The sequence below is a fragment of the Agelaius tricolor genome, unplaced genomic scaffold, assembly GCF_023055355.1.
Source record: "Agelaius tricolor isolate 1412-34295 unplaced genomic scaffold, bAgeTri1.0.p SCAF_33, whole genome shotgun sequence".
Taxonomy (NCBI): domain Eukaryota; kingdom Metazoa; phylum Chordata; class Aves; order Passeriformes; family Icteridae; genus Agelaius; species Agelaius tricolor.
Window position 1 is genome coordinate 850,319 of NW_027269293.1, and position 13,450 is coordinate 863,768.

Sequence of the window (13,450 nt, forward strand, 5' to 3'; positions counted from 1 at the left end):
TCCCAGGCCACCTCCCCAAGGCACCACGTGCCACCCTCGGTGTCCTCAATGTCCCCCCAGCCCCTCCGTGCCACTCGTGTCCCCCCCGTGGCCCGCTGGGGGAAGGGGACACGGAGCCCAAGGTCACGGTGGGCTCGGAGCCAGCCTGGCAAGGACGGGAGCAGCCCGGGCTGCGGGCCCGCCCGGCCCGGGGGGGGACACACGGGGACACGGCCGGGCTGTCCCCACCCGGGCGGGGCCGGGCCACCCCCAGCCCGGCAGGGAACGGCTCCCGGAATTCCAGCGCCTTCCCGGCCGCGTGGAAAAGCGAAAATTTCGGGTGCATTTGGAATTCCTGCTCGGGGAGGGGGGGTTCGAGTTCGTTAAAGGAAGAGAAAGCGAGAAAAGCAAAGCTCTGATCGACACCCCCCCTTCCCCCCTCGGGGGGTCCCGTTCCACGCTGGGATTTCCCCTTTTTCCCCTTAAATAACCCCGGCTCAGCTCCCCCCCCCCGCCCCTCACCCTTCCCCCGCCCCCCGGGGGGATTTTGGGGAGGTTTCAGGGGGGTTTTGGGTCATTAACCCCATTGAGCAGGTGGGGAAACTGAGGCAGGACGGGGAAGCACGGCCGGGGGTGGGGACTGAGGGGTCCCTGAGCCCCCAACCAGAGCGGGGGGAGGCTCCGGGAGGTTTTGGGGTGGGGTTTGGGGTGGGGGGGCTGCACCCCGGCCCGTCCCCACCCTGCCCCAGCAGCCCCAGCTCCCGACTGCTTTCGCTTTCCCCCTGCACGCCCGGGGCACGCCCGGGGGGGGCCCCCCAAAATATCAACCCCCAGAGTGCCCCCCCCGCACCGAGACCCCCCCAAAATCAGCTGTGGAACCCCCCCCCCCCCGCCCTGTAAGGGTGTTTGGGGGGAGAACCCCAACTGCCCCCATTGTACCCCATAAACTGAACAGGGGTTGGGGACCCCCCCTTTGCCACCCTGGCTGGGCACCCCCAGTTCCTCCCTGCACCCCCAAAATCCCACTGTGGCACAAGGGCCGTGGTCACCCCCACCCTGGGGACCCCACGGGACCCCCCCCATTCCCAGCTGGCACCACCAAAGCCTGGCACAGCTCCCAGGGGTGCAGTGAGTCCATTCCAGGGCACCCCAGAGCCCTGGGGGACCCCGAAACACCAGGAAAAAACAAAGCAGGACCCCCCAAAACAACACCACGGGAGCCTGGAGTCAGGGACCACGGCATGGGACCCCAAAAATGTCCCAGAAGGAGCCGGGAATTAGGGATGGCACCATGGGATCCCCCCAAAAAATGTCCCAAAACGAGCATGGAATTAGAGATGGCACCATGGGAACCTCAAAAAATGTCCCAAAACGAGCATGGAATTAGAGATGGCACCACAGGACCCCAAAAAATGTCCCAGAAGGAGCCTGGAATTAGGGATGGCACCGTGCTGGTGTCACCCCCTGAGCCCCTGCATTGTTCACAACCCAAAAACTGCAAAATATTTTCCAATTTTGGGCCCAATTTGTTGTTTTGTTTTTTTTTTCAGCTTCACCTAGCTCCTGCTCACCCCAAATATTTTTCACCCCTAAATATTTTTCACCTCCCAATTATTTTCCACCCCCCAATTATTTCCAGCTGGATTTTTAGGTGTTCGGACTCCGCATCCATCCCGGGCCGGGGCTGCCTCGTGCCGGGATAATTCCGGTGTCTCCGGCTCCCACTGGAGGCAGCAGTGGCCAGCAGAGCCCAGGGAGAGCCACCAGAGCTCCCAGAGACAGCTCCCGGCTGGAATTCCGGCTCCAAAGGGGTTAAACCCCACCCCGGGCACAACCGAGGAGAGAAAACCACCTGGAAATGTAAAGTGCCGTTTATTTATTATTTTTCCCCCCCTCCCTTTCCCCGTTCATGATGAAAATATCGAGTTTTTAAAAAAAAAAAAAAAAAAAAAAAAATTAATTGCACCACCAAACTGCTCCATCCACGCTCTCCTCTTCATCATCCTCATTTTCCTCCTCTTCCTCCTCCAAAACCCAGCACCAAAACCGATGGAAAATAGCCCGAAACTCGAGGAACCTTCCCTGCTTCCCACATGAAATAAGAGGCAAAATCCATCACATCGAGCACCCCACGGCTCCAGGGGGGCTTGGCTGGGCATGAGCTGGGCCAGCAAGCACAGACCCCTCAAATCTGGGGTGTTTCCCCCAAAATTGGGGTGTTCCCCCCAAAAAATTGGGGTGTTCCCCCTTTGGGGACGTGTTTGCCCTGTGGGTTGGCCCCAGGCAGGGCAGTGCCTTTGTCCTGTGCTGAAAAACAGGAAAGGAAAAGGGATGAGGGGTTTGGGGGTACCCAGCCTTGGTAGTTAATTTTTGGGGGGGCTGCCATGGTGGGACCCAGGGCAGGCAGGGGGATGGCAGCTGCCAGCCTGACTGAGTGAAAAACAGCCAAAAAAATAGAAGGAAAACACCAAAAAATTCCCAAATCCTCACGGGGGGCTCAGGTGTTGCCAAGCCCACATGGGGGGGGGAGGAGAGGAATAATTCACCCCAAAATCCACGGGGTGGGAAGGGGCCTTGGGGGCTGCAGGGTCCTCGATGGGAGGGACAATCCAGGGACAACGTGGGCTCGGGGTGGGTTCATCCCTGGCCAGGGGGCTCTGACAGGGAATCCTGGAGCTCTGCCACGTCCACAATGGCTGAGGCCAGCCCTGGGATGGGCTGGAGGCAGCTGGAGGGGGAGAATGCAGCCTGGAGGGGGAAAATGCAGCCTGGAGGGGGAAAATGCAGCCTGGAGGGTTCCCTGTGCCCCCGATGGGGTCAGGAGAGGGACCCCAAGCCTGGGCATGGCCGCTGGGAACGGCCGGGCTCTGCCTCCACCTCTCCAGGGAAGGAAAATCCAAAATCCACGCTCTCCCCTCACCTGGACACTGAAAAGTGGGAGCCATCCCCATCCCCATGGATCCAGCCCCTCCCCTGAACATCCAGCTCAGGACAAGCCAGGCTCCATCAGAACCGTTTAAAGCAGATTTGAACCCAACAGCAATCCCTGCTCTGCCCCAGCCCAGAGCCCAGCTGTGGCCCCAGGCAGGACAGGGACACTGCTCTGGGCCACCCTAGGCAGGGTTTCTCCATTCCTGATCCCACCGATTCTCCATCCCGGAGAGAAAACCAGGGATGGGGTGAAGCACCAGCTGCCCCCCATCCTGCACCACCTCACACCCCCCATCCCCTTCCTTTCTAACCCCAGTGAACGCATTTCCAAAAGAAAAAAAAAAAACAAAAAACCGAACCAAAACAAAAAGAAACCCAAAATAAAGAAAAAAACCAACATAAGCAGCACCACAATTCCCAAGTGTCAGGAGCTCCAGAGCTGGAGCAGAGGCCTGGAACACCCCCAGGTCCCAGGGGACCGACCCCGCTGGGCAGCCCCGGGAGGATGGAGCAGCCCCGGAGGATGGAGCCGGCCCGGGGCCGGAGCTTTGGCGCTGGGAGGGAGGAAGGAGGGGCAGCTGTGCCCTGCAGGGAGGAGAGGAAGCGGTGCCAGAGGCAGGAGGGCCGGGCCGGGCTCACATGGCAGCTCGGGTGGGAGTGCTGGGCTGGTTCAGCCGCAGCGTCCGGCACAGCCAGCCCGCGAAATCCACCTCCTCCACCTCGGAGCGCTTGATGAACGTGTGGCTCTGCAAGCACAGGGGAAAACACGGTCAGGAACAGCCCAGAGGGCCATCCCAGATCCCAAAAAGCCAGCCCTGTGCTGTGGGATATGCCCTGGAGAGGGGGGGAAGATCCTGGTGCCACAGCTGAGGCAGGAAAAGAGGATTTGGGGAAAATATTTATTCCTTGCAGCCCTCCCACCACCACAGGGAGGAATTCCTGCCCAATATCCCACCCAGCCCTGCTCTCTGGCACTGGGAGCCATTCCCTGTGTCCTGTCCCTCCATCCCTTGTCCCCAGTCCCTCTCCAGCTCTCCTGGAGCCCCTTCAGGCCCTGGAAGGGCTCTGAGCTCTCCCTGGAGCTGCTCCTGTCCAGGTGAGCCCCCCCAGCTCTGCCAGAGCTCCAGAGGGGCTCCAGGCCCCCTCTGGACTCCCCCAGCAGCTCCAGGTCCCTCTGGTGTTGGAGAAGCTCTGCAGGTAGGGTCTCACCTGATCCCCCCCTTTCCCAGGACTCTGCTGGATCTCTGGGATGGGAGCACAGCTGGGACCAGCCCTCAGTGCCCCCCACCTGCCCAGGTGAGGAGCCAGGGCTGTCCCAGCAGAGACCCAGCACTGCCCCTGGATAAAGGGGGCCAGTCCCACGCTCTGCCCCATCCTGGGAATTCCCAGCCTTTGGAGCAAGAGGGAGGAGGCAGCAGCTGGCAGAGCTGGTGCCACCCCAGTGCAGCAGAAAAATCCTCTCCCCACTCACCATCAGCATCTTCAGATCTGCTCGTTCTGCTGGGTTCTTAATTAAGCTGAAATGAGAAGAACGAGAGAGGGAAGCCAAGGTGAGATTCCTTGTGGGAATGTGGGGATCAGGCTGGAGAAGGAAGCTCCAGCTTCCCCCAGAGCCCCTCAGGATCCTGGGAGAGGGATCCCTGCCAGCTCAGCTCCCAGGGAGAGCTGCAGGATCCATCTCCTCCACACTGTGGGGACAAATTGTGCCCTGCAGATGGAGAAAGGGCCCCAAAGCTTGGCAGCAATCTGGGATTTAATATCCAAGCTCTGCTTTACCGGGAGCTCTGGCAGCACCTTCAGGTGTCCCTGTGCCCACGGGGTGACTCAGCCCCAGGATCTGCTCCACCACCCCCCCTTGCCAGGCTCAGATTTAGGAGGGGCTGGGATCCTGCTCAGCAGCCCCACAAATAAAATGCTTTTATTGCAACCCTTCCCAAACAGGAGCTCCCAGCACAAGGTGGGATCAGGCAGGGAGAGAGGGAGATCAGGCAGAACACAGAGGGTGGAGCTGCAGAGCTGTCAAGGAGCACATCCAAGCCTCCACCTTCAGCCAGGAGATGAAATCCTCACCATTTATTTACAAACTCCTGGAAATCTTGCGTGAAGACTCCACTTGGCAGCTTGGGAGGTGGCTGTGGAGAGAAGGAAAAGGGGTTCCTGCACCACTCCTGTGTTACTGTGCCAAAAATCAGTGTCAGGGAGCTGTGCTCTACAGACACTCTCATCCTCCTCATCCTCGCTGCTTTTCCAGCCAGGAAAACCCTTCCCTGCTATTCCTTCCCCGGCTGCTCCAGCTCGTTCTGCATCTGGGGGACCCCACACTGAACCCCAGCCAAAGCTGGGAAATCACCAAGCATCCCAATCCTAAATCCAACCTCACAAATCCCAGCTCTGGCCATGCCTAGGGCTGACGAAACAATCCCAAAATGAGAATTTTCCATCACCCTGGAAAGGGAGGCTGCCCTTTCTCCGCTTGTTTGTGAGACCTGTCCTTGCAAGTTGGGTAGGACAAGGGGGATGGCCTTAAACTGAGGGAGGGAAGGTTTAGATGGGATTTTGGGAAGAAATTCCCCCCTGTAAGGGTGGGGAGGCCCTGGGATGGATTTCCCAGAGCAGCTGTGGCTGCCCCTGGATCCCTGGAGCAGCCTGGGATAGTGGGAGGTGTCCCAGGGGTGGCACTGGATGAGCTTTAAGGTCCTTCCAACCCAAACCATGCTGGGATTCCACGAGTGACCAAACATTCCAGATCCCAGCCTGACTGAGCAGAGCAGAACATCCCTGAGGAAGCTCTGGGAAAGCAAGCACCCACCTCGTTAACGATGTAATCCAGCAGCTCAAAGATGGCCATGGCAGGCCTGGTGTCCATCCCGTGGCCTGGGGGGTGACACGACAAAAACGGTGCTGAGAGGCTGCTCAGGGCTCAGTTTGGGGTGAAAAACACAACTTTGGGGGAGCTCTGCTGGGAGAGGCTGAGGCAACTCCCAGGGGAATTGAGTCATGGTTAAAGAGAAATCAACTTCATTCCCAGAATTTGGATTTCTAACACCAGACCTCCCGTCCAGATTTATTTATGTTTGGACAGCACCAGACCATCGACTCTGGCTGGCTGGCAGCACTTCCAGAGCCTTCTGCTCCCAAGGAAACGGCTCCAGCAGAGCACCCCTGGAATCCTGCTGCTGTTTGGTGCTTCTGTGAGAGCTCCCAGCAAAGCTCTTCCCAAAGAGCTGCCCGAGGCCTGAGAAGAACCCGCTGACAGCACAGGGGCTGTGACAACGTCCCTCAAGCCATCCTCTCCACGGGAGCCCCATTCCAGCTGCGCCCACGGCCTTTCTGCGGGACACGGGAGGATCTCGGGAGCCCGCGGACGGACAGATCCCAAACCCATCCTGAGAGGTCCCTCCCCAGCGGGATTCCACCAACCTGTGTTGCGCAGGAACGGCTGCGGCCTCCCCCGGCAGCGCCTCCTGCGGGGCAGCTCCCCCAGCCGCCCCCCAACCCCGCGGATCCCCCATGGAAGCGTTGCTGCCGATGCACACCACAGCCCCTACCACTGACGGGGCGTCCTGGGGGCCTGGCCCGCGGCGAGATGCTGGGGGACTCTCCCTCCGCCCCGTCCACCACAGGACGGCCAAAAATTGCTTCCAGTTCCTTGGAGTCTGGCGGGGGGATTGGGTACCTTCCGATCGACAGCTCCACCAGGGACAGCCCCATGCTCCAGATGTCCGACTGCACCGAGTAGTGCGTGCCCTGCAGGCGCTCGGGCTGCGGGGGAGATGGGGACAATGGCACTGGGAACGGGGGATTATGGGGATAATGGCACTGGGAATGGGGATAATGGCACTGGGAATGGGGATAATGGCACTGGGAATGGGGATAATGGGAATGGGGATAATGGGAATGGGGATAACGGGGGACAATGGCACTGGGAATGGGGGATTATGGGGATAATGGCACTGGGAACGGGGATAATGGCACTGGGAATGGGGATAATGGGAATGGGGATAACGGGGATAATGGCACTGGGAATGGGCGATAATGGGAATGGGGATAATGGGGATAATGGCACTGGGAATGGGGGTTATGGGAATGGGGATAATGGGGATAATGGCACTGGGAATGGGAAAGCCCAGGGAGGGGCTCAGGGAGAATGGGGATGGGTGATAATGGCACTGGGAATGGGGATAACAGGGAGAGCACAGGGAGGGGCTCAGGGGGACAGGAATGGGCATGGGAGCAGGGATAATGGCACTGGGAATGGGCGATAATGGCCCTGGGAATGGGTGAAAATGGCACCCAGGGCACAGGGAATGCAGGGTGACATGGAATGCTGGTGCCCAGGGCACAGGAACATCCACTGACATGGGATACGGACCCCCAGGACACAGGAACATGGGCTAACATGGGACACCAAATACAAATATCCTGTACTGGTGAGACTCAGCCTCCAGTGCCTGAAGGGGCTCCAAGGGAACTGGAGAAGGACTCTGGACAAGGGACAGGACACAAGGAATGGCTTCACACAGACAGAGGGCAGGGATAGATGGGATAGATTGGGAAGGAATTCCTGGCTGTGAGGGTGGGCAGGCCCTGGCACAGGGTGCCCAGAGCAGCTGTGGCTGCCCCTGGATCCCTGGCAGTGCCCAAGGCCAGGCTGGAGCCCCCTGGGACAGGGGAAGGTGTCCCTGCCATGGCAGGAGTGGGACTGGATGGGCTTTAAGGTCCTTCCAACCCAAACCATTCTGGGATTCTGTAATATCCCAAAGGCCTCTCCATGGCAGCTCTCCAGGGAAAGGACAGGCCCAGAAGGATCATGTGCAAAGGGGATGGCAAAGAAAAATGATGTGCAGACAAAAAGCACTTGGGGCATCTTATCCACACTCCCAACTCAGCAGCATTCCCAGCTACTTGTGTTTGGGAGTCTGGAACACCCAGCAGGAATCTATTTCTCTGTGGGCTGAAATCGAAGGAACTCAACTTATCCATAAAAATGTATTTTCCTGCTCTCTGCTGTTAACACCCAAAAGGAACCAGAGGAGCAGAAAATCCCCTCGAGGATATGACCATTAAAAGAAAAAAAAAATTCAGAAATGAATCAATCCATGCAAGTCATCCCCACTGGCAGCTCTGAGGCAGCCTGGAGCCAGGGCCTAGGAGCAGAGGGGACAGGATTTTTAAATAGCCCCTGTCTAACTATAACTGCACTTGAATAACCATTCCCAAAATACAGGAGCAGCTCAGACCTCAGGATCCTGCCCTGGGAGGGTGGGGAGGCCCTGGCACAGGTTCCCAGAGAAGCTGTGGCTGCCCCTGGATCCCTGGAAGTGTCCAAGGCCAGGCTGGACGGGGCTGGGAACAATCTGGGACAGTGGAAAGTGTCCCTGTGAACAGGATGGGGATGGAAACAGCTGAGATGAACCCAAACGACCCAAAAACCCCAGGTGGAAGGAACTTACAGACATGTAGGACCGAGTTCCCACAAAGGAGTTGGCCATGGAGTCAATGAGCTGCCCGCTGACCCCAAAGTCACAGAGCTTGATCTCCCCTCGGGAATTCACCAGGATGTTGGAGGGTTTCACATCTGGGAACAGCGAGAGAGGGGGGTGTGAAGGTGGCTCTGGGTGACACCTGGCACTGCAGGCTGGGATTTTCGGGGTCCTGCTCTCACCTCTGTGCATGATTTGGTGCTTCTCCCGCAGATAGGCCAGGCCCCGCAGAACCTGGGAGGAACCCAAAGGCTGGGTCAGAGCAGAGCTCAGGGGAGAGCTCTGCCCCCAGCTCAAGGAGAGCTGCCCTGTGGTGCCCACGTCCCTCAGGGTTTCCAATTCATCCCCAATTCCATCACAGATTTTGGGTGAACCACCCCAAAAAAGCTTCTCCCAAATCTCCTCGAAGTGAAGCCAACATTATCCAGGGGGAAAGGGGTTGGGAATATTTCCCCTCTGCTCTGGCCTCTTGGCCCAGGAAAAGTGAAGTCCCCAGGACTGGGGAACACAGCCCAGGAATTATTCCCAATCCCTGCCCAGCAAATCCCCCCCTGGAAGCCTGAGCAGCCCCACCACTCACCGCTATACTGACTTTGCCCAGGATTTCCTCAGGAATTCTTTTGGCTTCTTTCAGCACTTGATCCAAAGAGCCACCATCCTGAAACCAAGAACATGGGAATGACCAACACAGCAATTCCCAGCAGGAAAACAGAGCAGCTGGATGTACAGGGCAGCAGGTGGGGGGTGACCAGCATTGAGCACACTCCTTTTTCAGCCAAAAAAAAAAAAAAAGATTTGGTCATCTGAGCTCAGGTTTATCACTGAAAACTGGTTTTTTAACAGCTCTGCTTCTTGCTGTTGGATCTTTGTTTCCTTCCATCACTGGAAATGCCAAGATGGTGCTGATTTGGAGGAGAAATAACATAATTCTCCACCAGAAAGAACAGAATGTGTCCACTGAGCCTCTCAGCAGGCTCTGCAGAGCAGTGGGTTGGCAACATTTCCGTTTGGCCAAGCCCCAAACCTCTGCTTCCTCTTCCCAAACGTCGCTGTCTCCTTCATTCCGAGCCCTGGGCAGGAATGCGTGGCTCCCACCAGGAGCAGAGTGGCCAGGACAAGGAGCTGCCAGTGGCACTGAGCTGGCAGGGAGAGGGCACTGGGAGGCTCAGGGAGGGCAGGGCCTCGCTCACTCACTCACCATGTGCTCCATGCAGATGGAGATCTCCCCGTCGCTGTAGAAGGCTCCATAAAAGCCCACGATGTAGGGGGAGTTGCACTCGTGCAGCACCTGCAGCTCCCGGATGATCTGGTTCCTGATGGCTGGCTTGATTTCCAAATGGATCAGCTGCCAGGAGAGAGAAAACAGGCAAGGTGTGTGACTCCTGGGAAGGAAAAGAACTGATGGGCAGCAGCTCTGAGTGCTGGGAGGAAATCAGATCTCCAAGGGAGGCGCTGCTCTGGAGCAGAATTTTTCCCATTTGCAGACTAATATTAAGGATGAAGTGCCAGGACACAGGGAATGGCTTCCCAGGGCAGGGATGGATGGGATATTGGGAATAAACCCTGGCAGGGGGGGTGAGGCCCTGGAATGGAATTCCCACAGAAGCTGTGGCTGCCCCTGGAAGTGCCCAGGGCTGGGTTGGACATAGCTTGGAGCAGCCTAGGACAGTGGAAGGTGTCCCTGGCCGTGGCAGAGGTGGGACTGGGTGGGTTGAAGGTGTCTCCAACCCCATCCAGTGTGGGATCCCAGGATGGAGGCACAGGGAGAGCTCTGTGCTGCCTCAGCCATGGAAGGCGCCGGGATTGCACCGGACACGGGTGGAAAGACGAGTCAGGAGTTTGATCTCAGCCCCTCTGAGTCAGCAGCCAGGAGCATTTTCACAAGCTCTGGAGGTGTTGTAAGAAGGTGCTCCCAGATCAAGGAAACCACAGAAAAGAAAAAGCCCCTGTGAAGGTTCTGCACAAGAACGAGCAGCGGCTTTTGGGGCCGCACGTGGGGTCAGAGCAGAGCAGGGAGGGAAACACCCAGGGCTGGTGAAAGGAGGCCCTGCCCCTGGAACTGGGTGAGCTGCAAGGCCCCTTCCAACCCAAACCACGGCAGGATTCCACGATCCCAGCAGCAGGAGGGAGGAGAGACTCTGGAGGAGGCAGAGCAGTGGTTGTGCTGCTCCTGCCAAGCACGGCCTCTCCCATTAGGGAGGTGAAGCAGCTCCTGATTTTCTACTCCGTGGCACCACAGTGGATGTTCCCAGTGAGGCCAAGTCTGAGAGGAACCTCTGTCTGAGGAACCTCTCAGGAACCTCTGTCCCTGCTTGGAATGACCTTGGGATGTGACAAATGGGGCTGAGGGATGTGTGTGCCAAACCCATCCTTCCCACTGCCACCTCCCCAGCCATGACCTACAATCCTCAGGAGAGCCAATTCCAGTCACTTTCTCCATCAGAACTGGGGAAAAAAACCCAAAAAACTCCCATTTTCCAGAGCCCAGGGATCTGTTACTGGGAGTGCAGCCTCTCCGAAGGAGACAACTCCATCTGGGAGCAGCCAGGACTCTGCTCCTGACCATGGTGAGGTGGTGAAGGTGCAAATGCAGAGAGAATCCAACCAAACTCAGCCCTCCCCGAGCCAGGGAGAGCTCCAGGTGCCCCCCAGCATTGCCAGCCCCTCGTTACCTTCCGTGCCATAACGAGCCCTGAGGGTTTGTGCTGCACTTTGGTGACCACCCCGCCATTGCCAGCGCCCAGCTCGCAGATCCTCTCAAAGTCATCATCCTTCAGCTCCCCCACTTTGGCTTTCTGTGTCAGGAAAGCTTCCAGGCGCTTCTTCTGCTGCTCATCCAGCTCCAGCTCCTCCAACTTCTTCTGCAGGTCCACCAGGTTAGCCCTGGAGAGGGGAGAAGGAGATGGGAGATGCTCAGCACCAGGGAAAGGAGGGTGCAGTTCTTAGGAAATGATGGAAAATCATCCCCTGACATATCCTGAGTCCCAACAATGGGATCACCTGGACAGGGAGACCTGGAGAAGTCCCTGCCCAGCACACACAGCCCCTCTGGAGAGGAGCTTGGGAGCAGTCAGGTGTTTTGGGAGAGCCAAGGAACAGGAAGAATCCTTGGGCCCTTAAAGAGGCAGCAGCAGATGCTGCTCCCTGTCCCGGGGAGCCAAACTTGGCTTTGGTGTGTAACTTGAGAAGGGCTTTCCGTGGGGTCCAGCAGCCCTGTTACACCCCCACCCCAAATCCTGAGCACAAAGGGGGGTCTGTGCTGCCCCGGCAGCAGCTGCCGAGCCCCCACCGCCTGGGCCAGCTCCAGCTGCTCCGTCCCAGTTGCTGCCACCCCCTTGTCCCTCCTCAGCCACACTGGGACGTGTCGGGAGGGTCTCACCCATCCCTTCCACCCAGCACCCCTTGTACCCCCTTCCACCACCTCTCACCCCACATCTCCCATCTGCCGCGCCCCCACTGCTGCCCCAAGTCCCCCCCAGACCCCAGGTCCCCATCCCAGCTCCAGCCTGGATCTCCCTCCCGCTCCTGGGCCCGGCACCCCCCGGCCCTGAGCTGCCCCCCAGCAAACCGGGGGGGCCAGAGAAGCCTCCCCCTGCCCTTCCCATCCGCACCTGCCCCAGCCCATCCCTTCCAGCCCTCAGCCTTCTCCCCCGGCTCTGCCTCCCTGCCCCACACAGCCTAGACCGGGCCCATCCAGCCCCCCAGGCCTGTCCCGGTTCCCCCGGACCTGCCCCAGTTCTCCCAGGCCTTCCCCGGTCCCCCCGAGCCTGTCCCGGCTCCCCCTCAGACCTTCCCAGGCCTCCCCAAATCTGTCCCGGCTCTTCCAGGCCTTCCCTGGCTCTCCCCACGCCCCGTGCCCGCCGTGCCCCGACCTCCCAGGCCCGGTGCCCGCTCTGTCCCGGCCTCCCCGCTCTGCCCGGGCCCGGTGTCCCCCCCAGGCCCCGCGTCCCCCCCACGCCCAGCCCCGCTGCCGGGGCGGTCCCGGCCGGGCCTGACTCACTCTGCGGAGCCGTCGGGGCTGGGCCCCTCGGCGGCGCTGGGGGCGATGTTGAGGGCGGGCAGCACCGGCTTCCTCTTGGCCGGCATGGCCGGGCCGGGCCGCGCCTGCGGGGCCGGGGGGGCGCGGCCGGGCGCGGGGGCGCGCGGGGGCGGGGCCGGGGCGGGGCCAACGTCGTCCAATAGGGGGCGGGGCCGAGCCTGGGGCGGGGCGAAAGCCGGTACCGGGGCGGGGCCACGATCGGGCCTATGGAGGCGGGACCGGGGGCTCCGAGAGGTGGGGGCTGAAGGCCCGGAGGGGCGGGGCCCCGTACCGGCACAGGAACGCGCGGCGGGGCGAAGTCTCGCGAGATCTCTTTGAGAGGGAGAAGGCAGTGGTGCCTGTGGCCGGGGTTCCACGCCCGTGGGGCACCGGGGGACTCCGGTAGTGTGGACGGAGCGTTAATTAAATAAGCACTAATTAGTGACCCAGCAACGGGCAGCAGCCCCTCAGCCCCTGTCTGCTCTGCCCATCCCGTTCCATGCCCCATCCCAGGCCGCGGGACCCCCGAGGCCCCTGAGGAGGGGCCCCGAACGACCCCGGGTGGCGGCACCGGGCGGGCGCCCTTTGCCCGGTCCCGGCGGGGCCATAAAGTGGGGAGCAGCCGCCGCCTGCCCGGGCAGAGGCCGTGGGGCGGCCGATAAGGGGCCGTGGCCTTGTCCCCGCGCCACGCCTGGGCCACACGGAGCCTTAGTCATCTCTGTCCCCTCCCTGTGCCCCGGGTGGCATTCACTGAGGGCACGCAGGTGCTGCAGTTGGGCTGGTGCCCCTCAGTGTAGGGGGGTGAGGGTTTGGCGCAGCGTGTGAACCCGAGACAGCCATGAGGGACTCATGGAATCCCAGGATGGGCTGGGTTGGGATGGATTTTACACATATCCAGTGCCACCCCTGCCATGGCAGGGACACCTCCCACTGTCCCTGGCTGCTCCCAGCCCCTGTGTCCAGCCTGGCCTTGGGCACTGCCAGGGATCCAGGGGCAGCCACAGCTGCTCTGGGCACCCTGTGCCAGGGCCTGCCCACC

General features: G+C 60.0%; 1 protein-coding gene across 2 annotated transcripts; it reads right to left on the reverse strand.

Moving 5' to 3' along the window:
- Positions 1–1,913: 1,913 nt before the first annotated feature.
- On the reverse strand, positions 1,914–12,565 carry MAP2K2 (mitogen-activated protein kinase kinase 2). 2 transcript variants are annotated; one of them, XM_071452219.1, is made up of 11 exons: positions 12,394–12,560; positions 11,066–11,276; positions 9,592–9,738; positions 8,974–9,051; positions 8,576–8,627; positions 8,364–8,488; positions 6,459–6,672; positions 5,720–5,784; positions 4,981–5,042; positions 4,382–4,427; positions 1,914–3,656 (listed from the first exon to the last, which is right to left on the reverse strand). In XM_071452219.1, exons 1-11 carry the CDS (start codon positions 12,477–12,479, stop codon positions 3,546–3,548), a joined length of 1,197 nt encoding a protein of 398 aa, XP_071308320.1. In that variant the 5' UTR covers positions 12,480–12,560; the 3' UTR covers positions 1,914–3,545. The 2 variants fall into 2 exon arrangements, 1 of the variants encoding a protein (XP_071308320.1); XR_011683186.1 differs by having other exon boundaries at positions 3,565–3,656; positions 6,331–6,672; positions 12,394–12,565.
- Between the last annotated feature and the right edge of the window lie 885 nt (positions 12,566–13,450).

Excerpts from the sequence above, each read along its gene's own strand:
- MAP2K2 (XM_071452219.1), bottom strand. The coding sequence starts at position 12,479 with ATGCCGGCCAAGAGGAAGCCGGTGCTGCCCGCCCTCAACATCGCCCCC. Across the intron at positions 9,052-9,591 it reads CCATCTGCATGGAGCACATG|GATGGTGGCTCTTTGGATCA; the intron begins GTGAGTGAGTGA and ends TCTTGGTTTCAG. Across the intron at positions 5,043-5,719 it reads TGGATTACATCGTTAACGAG|CCACCTCCCAAGCTGCCAAG; the intron begins GTGGGTGCTTGC and ends TTCTCTCCACAG.